This window comes from Corythoichthys intestinalis, chromosome 9 (assembly GCF_030265065.1).
Source record: "Corythoichthys intestinalis isolate RoL2023-P3 chromosome 9, ASM3026506v1, whole genome shotgun sequence".
In the NCBI taxonomy this organism is placed as follows: Eukaryota; Metazoa; Chordata; class Actinopteri; order Syngnathiformes; family Syngnathidae; genus Corythoichthys; species Corythoichthys intestinalis.
In genome coordinates, this window is record NC_080403.1 from 17,972,972 (window position 1) to 17,995,976 (window position 23,005).

At 38.8% G+C, this 23,005-nt stretch overlaps 1 protein-coding gene across 3 annotated transcripts in view; it reads right to left on the reverse strand.

Annotated features, from left to right (window-relative positions):
* Positions 1 to 23,005, reverse strand: part of slc12a5a (solute carrier family 12 member 5a) — a 256,090-nt gene that overhangs the window by 24,362 nt on the left and 208,723 nt on the right. For all 3 annotated transcript variants that reach the window (XM_057846906.1, XM_057846905.1, XM_057846907.1), the window contains exons 5-6: positions 9,377 to 9,431; positions 7,863 to 7,993 (exon numbers count right to left, since the gene is read on the reverse strand). In XM_057846906.1, coding sequence (XP_057702889.1) covers positions 7,863 to 7,993; positions 9,377 to 9,431 — 186 coding nt within the window. The remainder of the gene's footprint in view (positions 1 to 7,862; positions 7,994 to 9,376; positions 9,432 to 23,005) is intronic.

Below are 23,005 nucleotides of genomic sequence, written 5' to 3' on the forward strand. Positions count from 1 at the left end.
GTTACAGTTGTTAATATGATCTAAATCAGACCCATTATGTAAAGCGGACAAGAGGATTTTAAAAGCTTGAAAGCCACACATCCAATCCCTCTCGTGTGCACGGATTTACACTTGAAGGTCAGAAGCGTGCTCCTGCTGCCTCCTTGTTTATTGCTCAATTCAATCTTTTCACCCACGGGGCTAATTTCTGCTTTGGAATAAATGCGAAGAGGGGGAAAAAAGGCATGAAGAGAGCTGCTCGAGGTGTGAAAAAACAGCATTCCCATTCTCATCATTTTATTACCTTGCTTCAACTTGTCAAAAGAAAACAATTATCATTGTTTCGCATAACTCAGTAAATATGAAAAGTCTACACAGCCTTCTTTGCGTTTTTGCACATTAAATATAGCACAAAACCTGCTTACCATTTATAGGGCAAGTAACTATTTTTGGAGAAAAAACATGGACATTATATTTTGGATCACGTAGGCCACAATAAGCATTTTTATATGTAGTAAATCAAGTGTGGATGGGGAAGTCTCAAATATAATTGTTACTTTTTGTTATTAATCAATGTGTATGTACAGGGTGACCAAAAAAACTTTTCAACAATCCAATAAAACCAAGCGAAGAAAAATATTTTATTCGAAGGTCATTTAAACCTTAAAACATTCCTTTCAAAGAATAATAATGAAATTCTCATTATTTAAGAAAAAAATTACGTCCTTTAATTATCGTTCTCCTGTACAAATTCATTTTTCAAATTTTAGCATTTTGTATCCAAAGTAAATCAAGTGTGGATGCCAGGTCTCAATTCTAATTGTTATTTTTTTGTTATTATTCAACGTGTATATACAGGGTGAGCCAAAAAAGTGGTAACATTTAAACAATCCAATAAAACCAAGATGGATGGAAGAAAAATATTTTATTCACAGTAATTTTAACCTTAAAACATGCCATTTAAGAAATAAATATTGAATATTCATTATTTAACCCCATAAGACCTAAGCATGCTGCTGAAGGACATGACGCGTTCGCGTCTCTAAACCAATAAATACACTGAATTTGGTTGCTATTGCCACTTCTGGGAGATGATTGGATGAAACTTTACCCATCGAAATCAAATCATGAGGTTTGGCACGCTGTCTTTGCTATTTTTGGCTCTTTGAAAATGTCTGACAAAATGCAACTTCAAAAAGGATAACACAAAGTGTTCTTTTCTCATTAAAAACACAATAACAAACAACCAATAAAAGCATGAAATATCCCCGAACAAAAAAATTGTACTTTGTTCTGGTGTTTGAGTAGAGTAAAAATCAGTGCAGATTTTTTTTTTTTTTTTTTTGCCCAGCATGAAAAATGCGGGTTTGAATGGTTTTAAATCACATCCTATACGAAGGCATTCTTCAAATCTACGTGTAAGATTCCTCATTGACCACCGAAATATCTTAGCTGGGCTAATGTGAATTTCATCCTGAAATTACAATGGTTATAAAATTGCAGAGTGTATCCTTGCTCAAAGTCACTATCTTGCAGTGCTGCACTTGCTCATACCCGCACTTCAAATATACCTGTTTGTTACAACAGTGGTCCAGTAGATTGCAAGAATGCATTCCTACAGGAAGACACATTTTAAAGGACGTAATTATTTTAGAAAAAAAAGGGGGAAAAAATTCAATAATTGTTCCTTAAACGGCATGTTTTATGGATCGGAAATCAGGCCCGATCATGTCATTTTTAGAATATCGGAATTGAGTAAAAAAGATCGGGTTTTAAAGCGGAAATGTGAAGTAAGGTTGGCCAACCATGCTTTTGAATAATATCAATGGCTAAACAATTATAAGCATATTTTCATTATTTTTTTTAACGCAACCCTTCCAGATTCTTTGTTTAACCCATAGCAACGCCCTTGACAACGAAAATGCTTTTCTTCGGCAATCTTCGGAAATCTTCGGAAATGACGTCACACCTAGAAGTTCGAGGGAAGTCCGCCATAGGACAGTATTGTTTGTTGCATTGTTTCTCGGTAAGATGCCACGGCGGTGTGTGGTGATGTTTTGTTCTCACTCTAACGACAAGTTGTTTGAGTGGCCAAAGGATAGCAGGGCACGTAAATGGACATCTTTTGTTCTTACGAAGCGAATGAATTTCACACCATCATCGAGTAGTGTTCTCTGCTACAAACACTTTGAAGATGCCTGCTTCCTTAACCGGTCTGCTTATGATCAAGGATTTGCCAAAAAGTAAGTGCGATTTTTGGATAGATGACTGATGACTTTGTCAAAGCAGAGCTGCCAACTGTTGTGGAATGTACGGTAGAAGCTAGCGACGTTAGCTGAAAGCCAACTCGTGGCAATAGTCGTGGCATAATTGTTGTTGTGTTCGCTAGGTTAAGCGTGTTTAAATTGTGCGTCATCTACGATCTTGTCCGAAAGGGTTAATCCACTGTCAATCGGGAAAGGGGTATGGATGTGCATGTAAGCGGGTCGGCGTCGCGGTAATTCACGGTCACGTTGCCGTAAGAGACACACACCGCCGGTGAGTTTGTGCACATTTATTTGTATTTGTATTATGTATTTCCACCTTCATGCTTCAAGCATTGCATTGCATTTGTACGGTTCGGCGTTTCTTTCACGGTGATCGCTTGATAGCCTTCTAGTTTGTGTTTTACGTACGAGCCGCTGACAGGTGACAACAACAAGCATGTTGGTTTTAATGTCTGGCAGCGAATCAGCGAGCGCGCAGGTCACACAGTGAATAATGGGAAATGTAGTCTCGGGACAACACTGAAGTGGTGCTTTGTAATCTGTTCGCTTGTGTGAAAAAACTACATTTCCTCACCCATTAGACACCACTTCCTGCCGATTCCAAGCTCCTCTTCTTCCTCCAACTCTTCAAAAACTTGGATCTCCTCCCTTGCGCTCGATCTATTGCTTATATCGCTGTTTGAATCATTGTTTGAAGGGCTTTGTATGGCGGCCGTATGTATGGAGCTCCCATCGCTGTTCGCGGTGTGACGTATCACTTCCGGGTTCGTCCGCTTTCAGGCTCGAACTTCGGAAACGCGATTATTTTGTCAAATATACAACATATAAATCATTTTTTCATGCTGTATTTGTTGTACAATGTTTAATTACTTTAATTGTGACCCTATTTGGCATGTTATGAAATTACTTCACATTTCTGCTTTAAGATTTATTTTAATGGCTACAAAGCAACAAAATGATCAAGATGAACAAGGATATTTCCAAATATTTCCAAACGGAAAAAAAAGTTTTGTCATAAATTGATAAATAAATTAATCAATTGCCAACATATCGGATCGGTACTCGGTATCCTCAACTGAGATGCAAATATACACAGAGGTCAGAAAAGCAGTTTTGCGATAACCAAACACAGGGGTCACAAATGTGGCAATGCATTGAATTTAACTGCTCTCTCAAGAGTGCACCTCGTATACTCCTTCTCAAAACAAATAAGTTAACATAAAAAAAAAAAAAATATATATATATATATATATATATATATATATATATATATATATATATATATATATATATATATATATATATATATATATTAGGGCTGTCAAACGTTTAAAAATTTTAATCGAGTTAATTATAGCTTTAAAATTAATCGTAATTAATCGCAATTAATCGCAATTCAAACCATCTATAAAATATGCCATATTTTTTCTGGAAAATATTGTTGGAATGGAAAGATAAGACACAAGATGGATATATACATTCAACATACGGTACAGAAGGACTGTATTTGTTTCTTATAACAATAAATCAACAAGATGGCATTACCATTATTAACATTCTGTTAAAGCAATCCATGGATAGAAAGACTTGTAGTTCTTAAAAGAAAAATGTTAGTACAAGTAATAGAAATTTTATATTAAAACCCCTCTTAAGTTTTTCGTTTTAATAAAATTTGTAAAATTTTCAATCAAAAAATAAACTAGTAGCCCGCCATTGTTGATGTCAATAATTACTTACACAATGCTCATGGGTGCTGAAGCCTATAAAATCAGTCGCACCCAAGCGCCAGCAGAGGGCGGCAAAACTCCATAAAACACAACAAGTGAGCGTTTCACTGTACTGTCATTTAAATCTGTCTGAGCGGGGCATCTGCGTTAATTGCGTCAAATATTTTAACGTGATTAATTTTAAAAATTAACTAACGCCCGTTAACGCGATAATTTTGACAGCCCTAATATATATAATATACATAATATATATTTCACCAGCTGTGAATACCCATGTTTCAGTGCCATTGATGGCACTAGACGTCCAATCCATTGTGACAGGGAGGGCTGGCAGCGATCATTCGCTGTCAGCCCTCCCTGTCAAAATAGATTAGACGACTAGCTTTGTCAGTGGCAGCCATTCAGCTAAATGAGTGCCCTGTCAAGGGTTAAACTACATCAAATCAATTTCAGCTGTTCTAGTAGGCTTTCTAAATGTACTGTCATTTTCTATATCCACGTGTGGTATCCTACATTTTCCATGCCTAACGCCAGGCAAACACATCTCCTGCATCAACGCAGCCGTTTCCCAAAATAGCCGCATCAGCTTTGCACAAGGATCAAACGTATTCAAATGAGGCTTTTTTTTTTTTTTTTTTACTTCTTCTGTGAGATGTGCTCCTCGGGATTGTTATTCCACAATGAAAACTATAAGCCAGCATTGACCCAGAAGACAGAATTAACCTACAGGCGTGATCAAACTCTGCATTAAAAACCAAGAACACACATAAGTAAACACACACACATAGTGTGGTATGTTCTTAGTGGGGGACCGAAGCAATAAGAGATGTTTGAAAGTGCACTGGAAATATCTTGATGTCCCCTTCCTCCGCCTCCTCGCGCTGTATCTGCATAATTAGCTGCATGAAGACGGAGATGAAAGATTTTGCCGTCACGTTTCATCAGCTGATCAACATTCAACGCGGAGACATTGTGGTCACGTGACTCCGACAGGAAAAGTCAGTGGTTTAGATTTGGAGGTGCGGCTCGATGGAGCTCGTGTCAGCTAATCAAATGCTTCGGAATGAGGACCAATATACGCACCTAATATTTTCAATTTATCACTGGCACTCTTTCATTTGGAATAGCTTTAAGATAGTGTATGCAGTTGTTCTTTTTAGTTTGTTTTAGGGAGATAATGTTTGAAAAACAGAATTATTATTATTATTTTTTTTTTTTTTTAGAAATTTGATCACACAATGAAATTATTTTCATTTTAAAAATGAAGATAAAATATAAGGATTTTTCACACTATTTCCTTTATACTTTAAAATACATGTATTTGTATATATAAATTGTAATAATAATAATTATGATAACTAGAGATGTCCCGATCGATCCGGTCCGGTCACGTCATTTTCAAAGTATCGGAATCGGCAAAAAAATATCAGCCATGCCTTTTTTTAATATATATATATATATATATATATATATATATATATATATTTTTTTTTTTTTTAATTTAATCGTTTTCTAATTGTATTTAACGTTACAGACATAATATGTTACACTCATCCAGAGTCTTTAGTTTAGGCTTAAGGTAGGGTTATCAGAAATATCCCGATAAAGGCGGCAATTAATTTATTAAAAAATGTGTCACATTAAAATATTTAATGTAATTAATGTATGCGTTGAACGACCCTCTCACTCATTGTCGCGCTCAATCTATAATGACGCCGTTTTACCTATATAGAGAGATAATAGGCAGCGCAAAATGAGTAAAGTGAATTTTGACACTCTTTGGGGCCTTTTTTTAATTGGCTTACGCCTTGCAATCCCTCTCCCTATGAATAGAAATTTCATGGGAAGCAATGTGGGGAAGCAAGGTGGCAATTGATCTTTGTCTTAACACCCTAAGTTATTTCCCAACGCAGAGAAGATACATCTATTGGTAGCACGACGCACAGTCATGGTTCCACTTCCCATCATGCATTTGGGATGGCCACAGTATCATTTACTGAAAGCTCAACAAATACACTAGATGGCAATATTTAGTCACAATATACAAAGTCACAAGTCTTTCTATCTGTGGATCCCTCTCACAGAAAGAATGTTAATAATGTAAATGCCATCTTGAGGATTTATTGTCATAATAAACAAATACAGTACTTATGTACTGTATGTTGAATGTATATATTCGTCCGAGTTTTATTCATTTTTTTCTTAATGCATTGCCAAAATGTATATGATCGGGAAAAATTATCAGGAATGTTTGGAATTGAATCGGGAGCAAAAAAAAGCAATCGGATCGGGAAATATCTGGATCGGCAGATACTCAAACTAAAACGATCGGGATCGGATCGGGAGCAAAAAAACATGATCGGAACAACCCTAATAATAACAATACATTTTATTTGAAGGTGCCTTTCTGGCACTCAAGGTCGCCGCCCGATCATTTAAAACATTTAAACATATTAAAAGTGAGAAAATTAAAGTATGGAATGTTTAAGGCCATTTTAAGATACTAAAAGAGATATAAGGGCAGTAATAGGTAAAAAAAAAAAAAAAGAAACACCAGAATTTAGTGATTACAGGTGAGTTTTGAGTTTGAATTGAAAAAGGGTGAGGGAATCTGTTCCTGAGGTTGGGTGGGAGTGAATTCCAAAGCCGAGGAGCCGAGCGGCTGAACGCTTGGCTCCCCATGGTGCTGAGGCGAGCGGGGGGGACAGACAGTTGTATGGAGGAGGAGGATCGAAGGGCACAGGAGGGAGTTGTAACATGAATGAGGTCGGACAGGTATGGAGGGGCGAGGTTATGGATGGCCTTGAATGTGAGGAGGAGGACTTTGAACTGAATTCGAAAGTGGACCGGGAGCCAATGAAGCTGTTGGAGGACTGGAGTAATGTGGTGGAAGGAGGGGGTACGTGTTATGATGCAGGAATTCTGAATTCTGGACCAATTGGAGTTTATGGAGAGTTTTGAGGGAGGCCCCAGAGGAGAAAGTTACAGTAGTCCAGGTGGGAACTGACAAGGCTGGGAACCAGAATTGCAGCAGAATGTGGGGTGAGGGAAGGGCAGAGGCGATTAATGGTGTGTAGGTCAAAGTGCGCAATCCGGGTAATGTTATTGATGTGCAATTGAAACGAAAGTGTGTTGCCCAGGATTACTCCTAGGCTCTTGACTTGGGGGGGAGGGTGAAACAGTGGAGTTGTCAATGGTAAGGAATAGGCAATGGTTTTTTGAGATGGTGGATTTGAAGCCAACGAGGAGCACCTCGGTTTTATTCCTGTTGAGTTTGAAGAAATTGTGGGTAAACCAGATTTTTATTTCTGTAATAAAGTCAATCAGGGATGAGGGTGGGAGAGAGGAGGAGGGTTCGGAAGTGAGGTAGAGTTTGGTGTTGTCGGCATAGCAATGAAAGTGGATGTTGAATTTCCGAAAAATATTGCCAAGGAGAAGTAGATATATGACGAAGAGTAGGGGCCTGAGGACAGAGCCCTGAGGGACACCAGAGGTAACTGGGGAGACCGTAGATTTAAAAGACTTGAGTTGGATATGTTGGGTGCGCTCAGAAAGGTGGGATGAGAACCAGTGCAACGGGATGCGGGTGTGCCATTAGTGGAAAGCCGGTGATGTAGTGTGGTGTGACTAATGGTATCAAAGGCTGCTGATAGGTCCAGGAGGATGAGGATGGAGAGCAGTCTAAAATCAGCTTGTAGTATATGGATATGTAGTTTTGCTTTTTTATATTTTCCGTTTTTTATGTAAATCTACATCTAATGAACAGTAAAATATATTTTTATTCTTTCATTTAATAACACTGTGTTTTAGGTTACAAAATATTTTTGCTAAGTGGAATTTCTAGATTTAAATCAAAATTAAAACATTAAAACATGATGACGCCACTCACCAGGAGCAGCTCGATGGCCCCCAGGATGTACATGGCGCCCGCATAGGTGGTCCCCAGGTAGAAGCAGATCCCCACCGCACCCCCGAATTCAGGCCCCAGCGAACGGGAGATCATGTAGTATGAACCTCCAGCTACAGAAACATAACAGAACGTCAACATACAATCAGATAATTGTTCAAAAAAATATATTTCGCTTCATTTATTTCACTCCTACGATCTAATTTACCCATCCTAGTAGCCAAAAAAAAGTCATCAATTTGTAATGAGGAGGCCCAACAGAGAGCCTTGGCTGCCAGCCACGCTTTAATGTAAACTTGCAGGATCAAGATTCACCATAAATCCTGCCTTTTAACACACATTAACATAGAAAATGCAGTGGTCTCTCATTAGAAATGTCAGCCAATCGGCCACCAACTTCATTTCTTGCTATGCTGTCAAATTGTACATCATAATAAAATGTAATACGTTCACGTAACTTATAATCACATTTAAGAAGATGAACCGAATTAAAATGTCTTATTATTTTTTTACAAACTCAGTTGTCTAAGTATAAAAGCATTTTGGAGCATTTTAAGGCCTAGATACGGACAGAAGATATGGTACCATAATTGAAGCGGTGGCCATAGTTTATGGGGCATTATTCAATTTAAAGGCAAAGTTTGATGATTGAAATGAAGTTGTAAAATGCTTATTTCTTAACTGATTTTCATGAAGTTTATTTTTTTAAAGAAAAATGTCTTTCTGTTCATTTCTGCATAATTGCATATGTACGTAGACGCGCTATAGTAGTATGTTTGCAATTTCACTGAAAGCAACCACAATGTCAAAATAAGATATGGCACCCTCTGCAGGCAATGCATATATTTTATTTAAAAGTTATGTATTTGAAGTGACCCATGAATAAACATACACCTCAGAAACGTTCACTTCATGGTTTGAAGTTTCAGTGAGCTTTTGAAACAAGACCAATCAATGGCTTCTTTAGCCCTCGTCTAATATTTTATAATCTTGAATTGCCTTAAATTTTGAGGAGAAAACACAATTGCATTGTCAATATTCTCATTGGATTTCAATCAAGACAGTCGAAAATCTCATTTTTTAATTTTTGAACCAAGAACCTGATTTTGATGGAAAGGCTTCTAAATGCTTCTATGTTTGAAATATAAAACTATACAAAAACGTGTTGACTTTTATGCATGCAAGTGCTAGCGTTGATAATTGAATAATTCTTTCTCCCCCGGGGTAAAACATTTGCGTAGCAATTTGCTGGTGTCACGCGGCGTCTCTCCCGTAGTTGTTCTTTTACTTATGCCTCGTTGCTTATCGCTCCTTATTGTGTTTTACCACAGCGCTTGCATTTTCTAATTCCGTGCAAATGAAGAGAATATAAATAAACAACAAGCTTAATCAGCACGCCGCAGCTAGAGTCGTCATAATTGGCCAACCCCACCGCATGCCAGTTAAGTCACGTTTCCGTTATTTTTATTTGGTATAAATAGCGTCTGCTCACCCACCTGGCACCACTCCATTGGTAGCGATGGCACTCATGGAGATGGCAGTCAGCATGGTCTGTGTATGGGAAAGAGAAAAAATATTAATTTCACTCGTTCTTTGCCATCGACGGTCATAGACGTCCAATCCATTTGAACTAGGAGGGTGGCAGCCATTATACAGTGAGGAGCAGAAATATTTGCACCCCTTTTAATTTTGCAAGTTCACCCACTTAGAAAATAGGTAGAGGTCTGAAATTTTAATCATAGATGCATTTCCACTCATAATATACAAAAAAAAAAAAAAAAAAAAATCCCGACTCACATTGTTTGATTTTTCAATAATTTATTTGTAATTTAATGGGGTTCATAAGTATTTGTACCCCTAAGAAAATCAGTGCTAATATTTAGTGCAGAAGCCTTTGTTTGCAATTACATAGATCAGATGCTTTCGGTACTTCTTCACTAGGTTTTCATAAGGAGTCAACCTTCATCCAATCTCCCATTCATTTTCGATTTAATTCACACTTCTCCATCTCTGCATATTCCCGCTAACCTTTATAACCGCGAATAATCAAGAAATGGCATCATGGCAAGCAGTCTAACAGACACTGAGGTTGCGGACAATGTACCAAGGTCAGATGCTTTCTGTAGTTCTTCACCAGGTTTTTACATTTGGAAACAGGACCATTGGCCATTTGGCCCATTCCTCCACACAAATCTTCTCGAGCTGTGTCAGGCTGTCGTTGAGAAAAACAAAGTTTCAGCTCCAGCCAAATGTCTGGAGCCTGGCTAGGCCACTCCAGAACCATGATATGTTTTTTACGCAGCCACTCCTTGATCATCTTGACTGTGTGCCTCGGATCATTGTCATGTTGGGAGATCCAGCCATGAATCATCTTCAAGTCTCTGACTGAGGGAAGGAGGTTGTGGCTCAAAATCTGACGATACATTTCGTCATTCATCCTCTGCTTTATACAGTACAGTTGTCCTTTCCCCTTTGCCGAAAAACTGCCCCAAAGCATGAGGTTTCCACCCCCATACGTCACAGAGGGGATCGTGTTATTGGGATTGTACTCATCCTTCTTTTTCCTCCACACATGATGAGTAAAGTTTGCACCAAAAAGTTCTACTTTGGTCTCATCTGACCCCATGACTTTCTCCTATGACCCCTCTGCATCATTCAGATGGTCCCTGGCAAACTTAGACGGGCCTTCGCCATGTACTGGGTTCAACAGGGGAACCTTCTGAGCAATGTATGATTTTAAACCCTTGCACCGTAGTGTTTTACTGACAGTGGCCTTTGAAACAGTGCACCCAGTTCTCTTCAGGTCATTGACCAGCTCCTGCTGTGTAGTTCTAGGCTGAGCCCTCACTTTTCTCGTCATGAGCGATGCCCCACGAGGTAAGACTTGACAAGGACTCTGGTCTTGGTCTAGCTGTTGGATTATGACTGACTTTGGGGTGCACAGGTGACAATATTGAGCTCAAACAGGTGGTGGGTGGGTGGTTACTCATGGGGTAAAGGTGGACTTTTTTTAAGGTAGACTGACAACTCTTTGAGTGTCATAATTATTGCTGATTTTCAGTGGGTTACAAATACATATGAACACCAGTAAATTACAAATGTATAAATTTTGATTTTTAAAATTGTTTTAAAAATCATGCAATGTTATTTCTGGATTTTTTTAAAGATGATCTCTCTGTGAGTGGAAAGGCATCTATGTTTAGAATTTCAGACCTCTACCTATTTTCCAAGTGGGTGATTGCAATATCAGAAGGGGTGCAAATACTTCTGCTCCTCACTGTATGCTGCCAGGCTCTCCCAGTTAAAATGCCTTTCACTGTAAATGGTAAATGGCGACCAATGAAAATCATAATTAAAAAGGTCTACATAGCTTTTTAAATAAATGAAACGATGCGAACTAATGACAAATGGTAGAGAAGGAGAAGTTATGCGGTATGTCATTAACATTTCATAGCGATGTTCAAACGCCGTTGTTCAACTCTTGAGACAAAAGTGACGCTTCATGTGGTCTCCTTGTGAAAGGACAAGGTTGCTGTAGGACAACTTTCACTGCTAGGTTTTCCAAATCTTTTCCATGTTGTATCATTCCCTACTCTATAGATGTCAATTATGTCTTTAGTTGTGCTATTACACTGGTCTACAAATAAAATGCTTTCTGGATAAATGTAGTGAGACTTTACTAAATTTGGGTCACTGAAAGAAAATTAGGTCAAAAGTGGCAACAGACTATAGATTTTGAGATACAGTATTTTGCCGAAATGGTAAAATCCAAGCAATTTAGGCGAAAATGGGTAGTAATTTAAATGGAAATCGTTAGTTCTGGGTAAACATATCTACCAAAAAAGAATGTCGACCATTTCAGAATATAATCGTGTAGGAAAGAGCTTTGACATAAAACGCTATTGTCAGTATATTGCATGAATCCTGGTATTTTGGAATTGGACAAAATGCATTATTGTAATACTTACGTACTTATAGTACAGTATAATGATAACAGTTCATATAAATGTCTTTATAAAAATTGTTTTGTTTTTTTTTGGTTTGTTTTTAAATCAGACATTGTAGGTAGTAACTCACATTGTTACTCATTACGTGAGTATTCTTTTCTTTGGGTGACTACTTTTACTTGAGTAATATTATTTCGAAGTAATGCTACTCTAACTTTAGTAACATTTTTGGCTACTCTAACCACCACAGGTTATTATGCATGTGGTGTAGAAATATATAAATACATGTACAATTATTTTTTTCATATTGAAATGATCAACTTCATGCTTAAAAAAAGACACAATTACCTAAAAACGTTGCCATCAAACTCAATTTTTGAAACTAAAAATTATTAACAACAAGTTGTGACCGGAAAAAACTGAAGATATAACGCATTTACTTCAATTGACAGTGATGGACATCCAATCCATATGAACTGGGAGAGACTGGCAGCGAATCGCTGCTAGCCTCTCCCAGTTCTAATGGATTGGACGTCCATTGCTGTCAACGGCAGCTATAAATATGATTTGTCCGTGTGAAAGTTATGATGCTATCCTTGCTCCGCTGGTCGGCTCTTATCTGCTCCTAATGAGGCTGCGAGCTCTTCTCCCACCACGACAGATAAGGCCCTAATTGTTTAAGTATTTTATCTTGATGGCGCGCAGAGGTAGCCCCGTCTCATAGGCTACGCAACCGCCCAATCGCAACGTGACTGTTTCACACATTTTGTTTGGGTTTGCGCCAGAGCTGTCTGAATGTCGAAGGTGGCGCCTAAAATTTGAACATTCCCTCCGTGGTGACTTCCATCAAGAAAATTGTGTCGTGGCATTCAGACAAGGTGACATCATGGCGCTCCTTCGTCTCATTTTCGCTTCTGTCATTTTATTGTGACATTCACTCAAATCCCATTTGGCTACGATACATTGACTTTTTGCGGTGTCCTACATTTTCTCCGAGCCGTCCTCTGGCTGTCAGAGATGTTATTAGACGTCATCAATCAAAGGCCATCTCAGACTCGGCGGAGCGCTACGACCAGTCGGGTCATGGACCGATTTGACCTGAGGAAGGACCTCCTGCCGTAAAAGTACATTAGGATGGAAAATTGGGAAGCCGTTGGTTGTTAGCTATGAGGAAAACACATTGGATGTTGTCATTTTTCTATGGCATTTTTTATTGGATTTTTTTTTCTAAAATTCAAATATTTCTTGGCTAAATTGTTATACACTAATTTGAAAAAACAAATAACTGAAGTACATTAATAATTTTTCAATAATGGTGTCCAACCTAAAAATTGTAAATAAGAGGGAAGAAATTGGGAAGCTACTGGTATGGATGCAATATAGCAAGAACTTCATGGTAAATATACAGTGCTGGCCAAGAGTATTGGCACCCCTGCAGTTCTGTCAGATAATGCTCAATTACTCCCAGAAAATTACAAATGCCTTAGTAGTCATATCTTCTTTTTTCTTTGCTTGCAATGAAAAAACAAAAAAGAGAATTTAAAAAACAAAACAAAACAAAACAAAAAAAAAACATCATAAACTCCAAAAATGGGACGGACAAAAGTATTGGCACCCTTTACAAAATCATACGATGCTTTTCTAATTTGTGTAATTAACAATACCTGTTACTTACCTGTGGCACATAACACGTGGTGGCAATAACTAAATCACACTTGCAGCCAGTTAAAATAGATTAAAGTTGACTCAACCTCTGTCCTGTGTCCTTATGTGGACCACATTGACCACAGTGAAAAGAAAGAAGACCAAAGAACTGTCTGAGGACTTGAGTAGCAAAATTGTGAGGAAGCATGGGCAAGCTCAATTGCCTGGCATGGGCAGACTGTTCTCCCTGTATTTTTCAAACACTGTGAGAATAGTCATGGACCCACCTCCTTAACTGCCTCTCCAGCCAGTACGAAATCATCCATCCAATCAGATTTGTGAGCACGTCACTCTTCCGCATCAGAAGTCATCTCCACAACAACACAGATGGCGAACAGGAGAGCCGAAAATATGTTCCAATCCACGGTAAAATCAGTTATAAATTAACAGAAACACAAAAACAAAAGTCATTGACAACAGGCTGTCTCGTGCTAGCCATCTTAAATAAACTTCTCCGTTCTTCGCTCGTGCCGCGTGAGTTGTCGCTTTACCAACGTCACGTCTGCCCATCGCTGATTGGTCCACTCCGCTGTCTGTTTGCTGTGGCTTGCTCCGCCTTGGAAATTTGAACAGCTCATTGGTCGTCAGACTCAATAGCTGGAACAGCGGTGAGTCTGGTGTACTAGGGTACAATCTCAAGGCTACAAGTCCATCTCCAAAGATCTACCGTGTGCAGTGTCATCAATAAGTGTAAAGCCCATGGCACTGTGGTTAACCTCCCTAGATGTGGACGGAAAAGAAAAATTGACGAGGGATTTCAGGGAAACGTGTGAAAGGTGGGTAAAGAACCTCGACTAACATCCAAATGACTTCAAGCTGTCCTGCAGTCCGAGGGTACAACAGTGTCAACCCGTACTATCCGTCGGCTTTTGAATGAAAAGGGACTCTATGGTAGGATACCCCGGAAGACCCCACTTCTGACCCAGAGATATATAAAAAAAAAAAAAAAACAGGCTGGAGTTTGCCAAAACTTACCCGAGAAAGCCAAAAACGTTTTGGAAGAATGTTCTCTGGTCAGATGACACAAAAGTAGAGCTTTTTGGCAAAAGGCATCAACGTAGAGTTTACAGGAAGAAAAACGAGGCCTTCAAAGAAAAGAACACGCTCACCATAGTCAAACATGGCGGAGGTTCCCTGATGTTTTGGGGTTGCTTCACTACCTCTGGCACTGGACTGCTTGACCATGTGAATGGCATTATGAAGTCTGAAGACTACCAACAAATTTTGAAGCATAACGTAGGGCCTAGGTCATGGGTCTCCCAGCAGAACAATGACCCAAAACACACTTCAAAAAGCACTAGAAAATGGTTTGAGAGAAAGCACTGGAGACTTCTAAATTGGCCAGCAATGAGTCCAGACCTGAATCCCATAGAACACCTGTGGAGAGATCTGAAAATGGCAGTTTGGAGAAGGCACCCTTCAAGTCTCAGAGACCTGGAGCAATTGGCCAAAGAAGAATGTTCTAAAATTGCAGCAGAGTATTGTAAGAAACTCATTGATGGATCCCGGAAGCGGTTGTTCGCAGATATTTTGTCTAAAGGTTGTGCTACCAAGTATTAGGTTGAGGGTGCCAATACTTTTGTCTGGCCCATTTTTGGAGTTTTGTGTAATTTGACAATGATTTTTTTTTTCAATTCTCTTTTGTGTTTTTTCATTGCAAGCAAAATAAATGAAGATATTACTACCAAAGCATTTGTAATTTCATTTTCTGGGAGAAACTGAGCATTATCTCACAGAATTGCAGGGGTGCCAATACTATTGGCCAGCACTGTATATACTGTATATATTTTTAAAAAAGAGTTTAATTTAAAAATTATGGATGAATTAGTATAATATTGGAATTTAGAAGAATTAATTATAGGCGAAGTTTGACATTTGTGGGCGTGGTGACAAAACATGTTGATGACCCCGAAACGCAGTATCAGCAATAATATTAACTTATTATATATATTTATACTGTATATATCTTGACACTGTTCATGTTCAAACCTCTATTCAAGCTCAATTGTTGCTGAAGCTTTTGAAAGCTTAGATTAATAGAAATCTAAATATCCATCTTGCCTCCTCAGGTGTTATTTCAGCTAAGCAAAGCACAGGACCGTTTCTGAGGTGCTAGTCACATTATCTGTTCGAAACATAATTGTGACCCATTATGAAATACTATGTAAGATTCTTCTTCATTTCATCCATTAAAAAAAAAAAAATATTGCTTCACAAATTTTATAGACAATATTTTAATGGCTAAATCTCTATTTTAAAGGGGAAGTTCAGAATTTTGACTTTAGGCTTAATTAGGCGATGGAGTTGATTTAAAAAAATTCAGTGCAGTTTGTCAGTTATTTGTTAGTTTCAGGGCTCCGGAGTGGCTAAGATAGCACGAGTGCCTTTTGATACCAATAAAAACCAATATTAACAGATCTAACATAGTCAAATAAATTCAAAATGCAGATTACTGTTTGAAAAACCCATACGGCAAAAAAATGTCACATCAAACTGCCGAAATTCATCACATTCTGCATGAGTATTTTTTAAAGACGCGCACTACGACCACAATACAGAGGAGTGCTTCGGCCACTCGTGCTCACTCTGCTGCGTAATCCCTTTAGTTCCCACAAAAAAACAAAAAAAAAAGTCAGCGGTGAAAAAAAAACGTGATATCACCCTGCCATGCTTGCCTAGACAGCCTGTTCTCTGCAGAGCTGCTGGATAACAAATGTTGCTTTTCATACTACAATTATTGACATGCAATGGTAAGTTTCAATAACTTTATCCTGAAAACATAGCCAACACTATTGATTGCATGGGTCATCGATGATTCTCATGCGTGCATATGTTGTTTGTTATTGGTATGCTAAGCAGGCACGAGGCACTCCGAAGCACTAAAACTAACAAATAACCAGTGTTGTCAGTAACGCGTAAGTAAGTACTAAGTAACGTGTGACTGTAATCTGATTACTTTCTTCAGTAACGAGTAATCTAACACGTTCATTTTTCCAAGCCAGTAATCCGATTAAAGTTAGTTTCCCTAGTGCCTGTGCGTTACTATTTTGTTTTTGCATTCTACATTACATTACATTCTCATAATGTATGTAGAATGAAGAATACTGTAGTCATGGACGAAGAGCATTTCTCATCGGGGAAAAAAAAAACGGGTCACGTGTATTACGATGCTGTTTGAGGCTGACTGCCACGGCGGTCAACAACATAGCATTCTGACGAGGCAGCGAGGCTAACAGTGAAAGGCAGGATATATCCCGCAAATGGATGCCTTTACTCACTGGAAATACAGCCATTACTTCACATTTCTGTCCAGTAAAGATGACAAAAATATCTCCGTGCGTTGCAAACTTTACACTGGCTGAAAGACTGTCAGCCGCTAAAAACTCTACATCCAATTCAACAAGGAAGCACTTGGAATTACAGGACAACGCGACAAAATTTGAAAAAGCCTACAGGTAACAAGACAGCCAGCACTTCTACAGTTTGTAACCAGCCTTTATGCACATTTTATTGTCAGTGTTTGTAACCATTGGTGGAGTTTTACTTTTGTGGGGATGGGGGCAAAGCATGTAGATGACTGAAACAAAAGTCAAAAGTTTGGACACACCTTAACATTTTTACGTTTTATATATTTTCCCTACCATTGTAAATCCTCTCTGAATACATCAAAACTATGAACGAACATGTGGAATGGCAAAAAAAAGTGAAATAACTGAAAACAGGTTTTATATTCTACATTCTTCAAAGTGTCCACCTTTGAGGTGTCGCCAAACTTTTGGCAAATACTGTATATATACAGTACATATATATAAAACTGTTCAAGCTCAGATGTTGTTGATTGCGTTTGAAAGCTTAGGTTTACAGAAATTCTAAATGCCCATCTTGCCTCCACAGGTGTAGTTTTGGCTTAGCAAAGCAAAAGCTAGTGTCTTAGGTGCTAGTCACATGATCTGCTCGAAAAAATATTTTGACCCATTATGAAATACGTTGTAGGATTCTTGTTCATTTCAATAATTTTTGTTGTTTGTTTTATTGCTTTACAGCTTTTATTTAACAGCTAGATCTTTATTTTAAAGGGGAAGTTCAGAATTTTTGACATTAGGCTTTATCTTGGAGTTAGCGGGGGTTTATTTAGTCGTTGGAGTTGATTTGGACAAATTCCGTGCATTTTGTCAGTTATTTGTTAGTTTCAGGGTTCCGGGGTGGCTAAGCTAGTGCAAGTCAATGGTGGTTGAAATCAACTCCATCGACTAATTAAACCCCCGCTAACTCAAAGATGAAGTCTTATGTTGAAAAATTCAATTACATGCAATGACATTTTTTGTTGTCATTTTTATGTTGAGGCAGCAAAAGGAGAAAAATGGGTAAAAAGTTTGATAATAAAGTAATCGGTAAAGTAACTAGATTACTTTTTTTAGGTGTAATCAGTAATCAGTAATTAAATTACTTTTTTAAGTAATCTTTGACAACACTGCAAATAACTTAACAAACTGCATGGAATTTGTTGAAAACAACTCCCCTGACTAATTAAAAACCCACTTACTCGAAGATTAAGCCTTATGTAAAAAAAAAAAATTGAATTTCTCCTTTAAAATTTTTTTAGGAAAGTCAATTACATGCAATGAGATTTTTCAGCCATCCCTCCCCCTCAATCACTGCCAATGGACTTAATCCAAAAATCTATGAATATTACTATATAATGCGGAATTTTTAAAAAATTCAGAATCATCATTTTACAGTCCTACAGTAACATGTTCTTTCAACGTGCATTTTTGAAGCAATTTTTCTTGATTTTCTTGCCACTGTAAATTCAATTCTGCTACTTGATTGCCCGCTTTTGCACTTCATGTCAAGTGGATTTCACTATAGAGTGGGGGTCGCACGCATCAGAGCATGCACGCAAACTACATCCATCCCTGAGGGTTGGGTGGTGATGAGTTACATAAGAACAGCGCAGGAGGACAGAAAGGTTGCGGGCGGGGGTCCTCGCACACCGTTTATCACGGTGGGGCTGGGCTCGCGAAGATTTCGGGACTGATAAGGAACACTCCTCCTCGTCGTGTGTGTGGAAGAGAGAGAAAAAAACAAGGACATTAGAGTGTGTTTGTGTTGCTGTCAGTGCGAGCCAGCTCGGAGCTTGTTTTTCCTGTGTGCACACACTGTTTTCATCAGACTTACAAGATCAATAGAAACTGGGATGGATGGCGAGCAACTACAGGCGTCACGCATAATGCGAGCAGGGGAAAAAATGTAGAAAAGATACGACCGTGTCCGGTATTTGAGGGCTTGTTCTATAAATATACGCAGCGCTGCAGGAGAATCTAGGCTGGGCAAGTAAACATAGCACCAATCACAAAGATAAGATCATGCAAGCCACTCGATTGCTGTTAATAGTAGTGGAGAAGTACACTGTAAAACCCTTTATAGAGCACCCATTTAAATACTATGAATTAATTTTTTAATTAGCCATAACCACAGTTTATTATTTATTACTCAAAAATCACCAGGCAGTGACCTGAAAATGCCCCAGAGTCAACAGCAAATCACCCGGAAATGACCCAAAATCAAATGGAAGCTACCTGGAAATAATCAAAGATGAACAGGAAGTGACCCAGGAATACCCCCAAATTAACAGGATGTGACGTGTAAATGTATAAAATTAACAGGAAGTGACCCATCAATGCTCCAAAATTAACAGGATGTGACCTACAATCAACGGTAATAACTCCATTAATGTCCCCAAATCAACAGGAAGTGACCCGTAAATTACTCAAGATTAAAAAGAAGTGATGCAAAATCACCGACCTGCATAGCAAAGCATCCCTATGCAAACTCTCCAGAAATGGCACTTTTAAAAAATTCTTTATCAATATTATATTACCGTATTGGCCTGAATATAAGACTGTGTTTTTTGCATTGAAATAGGACTGAAAAAGTGGATGTCATCTTATATTCGCGGTCTAGACATTATACCCATTCACGACGCTAGATGGCGCCAGATATCATTGAAGCGATGTTCTGTCATGAGAGATCTCAGCTACTCTCAAGTTTAACCAGTTTGCAATATTTTATTGCAATGCTTTCCTTATTCAGATTTGTTTCAAGACTACAGTTACAGTTAGACTTCACTTTGATGGTTAATGCAGTTATTGCAATTTTGTTGTTTTATGACAACATATTGGTTTATTTAGGTTTCAAAAACCAGAAGCCATTCATTTACGAATGTGATTGCACTTTAGATATTGAAATGTTCAGATATTAAGATTTGAAGACACAAAATAACATGCTTTCTCTCTCTCAAATATATTGTTATAATCGTTTGTTTCAGATGTACTGTAATTATTCTCTGTATAAAAATTAATTGGGTGTTCAAAAAGTCTTTTTTCAAACTTGAGTCTTGAAAAAGGGGGTCGTCTTAAAAACCGGGTGCGTCTTATATTCGGGCCAATACGGTAATTTACAAATATATTCATTAGTAAAAATACACAAAATACAATAATAATGAAAATAACATTGCTCTTTAATGATTAGTGGTACTGGAGTTAAATGTATTAAATTATCAGAAATAGTCACTTTGTCACATTATGCTTCTGGTCAGATTTTGTTTTGTTACAGACCCGGGTGTAGGAGCGTTCCTGACGTCGCACCTGCAGCCACTTTCAGCTCATCAACATTACATTTTTCCCTCGCTACTTCGTGCTTCAAACTTCTTACCCTCAGTCCATTGCAGATTTTTTTTCAATTAAAAAATGTTCAATTGAAGTGTGTATGACACCAACATGCATGTTTATTTCATATTTCACGCGGTGTTTTAAGCTCCTGAATGAAATGGACTGGTTGGATGTGTGTGGAAGCGATCGTTCTATAGACCCTACTCACGTGACGTCACAGCCACGCCCCCGCGCCATGATGTCCGGATACTAGTCATGTTAATGCATTAGCGCTTCGTAAATTCCTCCTATTATGGCGTGTTTTTCTGCTCGTTAACATTAATAATCAAAACGGTGAAGTCGTGTGTGGCGGTCAGTTGCAAAAACAGAGAAGATAGACGGAGAGACTTGAATTTTTACCGTATTCCGAGAGACCCGAGGAGGAGACCGAGATTGACTGCTGCAATTCGACGAGAAAACTGGGCTCCAAACGACTACCGCAGATTATGTAGTAGTCATTTTATATCTGGTAAGATGCATTTAATATATATTTAGAGGGTTTTGGGCTGACAACCACAATTAAGATCATTGCTAGGCTAATCGCCGACAACATACACGTATGTATGTAGTCAGAGTGCTATCGCTAAACCATATAAACATTAAAAGCCCTAGCTCCATTGACAAATGACATGAAATACATTAGACTTGACAGTGGATGTTAGCAAGAACAAAAGATTTTGAATTGAAAATTTCGTAACTCACCTTCCGAGCACAAGATTCCTGCCGAATTTTCGTGTACGAGGACCTGTTTCACCCAACCAGCAACGTAGCATTTATAAGCCTCCAAGCTCTTAAAGTTTTTCAAACTTTCGTGAGAATAGGCTGATTTTGTGTGGACAAGATAGTTGTAAATATCAGGATATCAGATGTCAGGCGAAGCCAGCGGGTCGAAAAACATCGATTTAGGCATCAAATACGGATCTGGCGAATGGATAAACTGAAGCTTTTCCACGTAACGCCTTTTATGCAACGGATCCAATGAGTTTACAGCGTCAGATAACACCGGGGCTTCCATGAATTGCTCTATAACTTACTCGACTAATTGAAAACAATGAGAATAGGTCTGAAAAAGAGGTACAATATGGCGGCCGGAAACAGCGACACGCCCATTTTGTGACGTAGGTGAGTAGGGTCTATATCAGCAGTGGGCAAACTATTCCACAAAGGGGGGGCAAAGTGGGTGCGGGTTTTTGTTCATACTCATCATGAGGACAACCTTTCACCAATCTGGTTTCTTACAAGTGCAATCAGTTGATTATAGTCAGGTGCTTCTTGTTTCTACTGAAACCTCATTGGTTAAACTGTCTGTGCTGAATCAGTTGGAACAAAGACCAGGACCCACTGCGGCCCTCAAGGACCGGTTTGCCCACCCCTGTTCTATATATTCAATTTTTGAATCCCGCACCATGAAAATGAGTGACTTCCGGCTTCAGTCTTGGGTTTAGGACGAATGCAAATGTGACGTCAGCCGGATCAGCATCTCACAATACAGCATTTCTTTAAAGCGTGCAGATGAACTGCGGATTCAGCTGTTTTTGCGGATGAATTCGTTTATTTTTCACATCACGCCAGCCAAACGCTGCAGAAAGTTGTTGCTGCACCAGGGAGAGGCGTGTGAGCCTTTTTGGGTTTCAAAAGGTTCCCGTTCACCGCGGATATTGGTCAAAACAAGCCCTACTACTGTGGAACTATTGGAATTACGAGGAAGTGAATAAATATCGTATTTTGTATTATCTCAAATACTGGGATCATGGCACACTTTTTAATACGGTGGCTTGCATTTTGTGGCTGATTGTCCACGGAAAATGCCACTCGGACGACGACTGACGGCTTGTTGCAGAACCCCCCGCCGGGAAAGCGCTATACTCGGCTTATTGCCCTCTTTGTGTGCCCAGTGTTCTGCCAAATTTTCAACCCTATCAGAAATTTCTACTTTGAGTTAAAAATGGCCGCGAATACAGCGATTACAAAGTAAACAGTAAAAACTTTGTTTAAATAAAGGACTAATTACTTACGTTTGATCATGGACGGAAATGTAGAAAAGTTCTCCTCAGACATATCCTGCCATGTTAGCTTTGCACGGCGCCGTCTGTTTATGTCTTCGCTGTGTAGTAAAGCATTATTTTACACCATATTCGCGTTGAACATGTGGCAGCTGCGCGCTCCTCCAACATCGGCCGGTTTGTCCAGCAGTACTCTCCAGCTGCTTCCCTGGCGAGCTCTCCTGTCCGTAGCACGGGAACGAGCTGTAACTTGCTCGCCACCGGGCAGGTTGTCGATCGGTGAAGACTTTCGACAACCCCGCCTCCGTGTGAATTGATCCGGGCTAGTTTTGAGTGATTTTTCGCTTCGAAAAGCGAAAATAAGACTTTGAGACGTCACTCTGTTTGGGTTAGCATGTCGGCTAGCTGTCACGCCTCTTGGTTTGTTTACATTCTCTGAAACCGGGGCAGGGAAATGACAAAAGCCTGACTAACTACGGTGGCATAAAGTATCATTTGGGAGTGCGACAGTAAAGCTGAAGTCGACAGTTTTGTCCATTATGGAGTAATTTTGCCATGTCGTACTGAATAAATGCATTTTTCTTATTTCATATTCCATTTAGCACAAGACTGTTATCTGTCATGACCATACCATTTATTTAGCAATTGGGGAAAAATACTACGATAAAAAGAATATCCTGTAAAAATATGGACTAGAGAGATGAAAACAATGAGATTTTGCGGCTCTCTTCGTCTCATTTTCCTCGTTCTGAATAATTCCC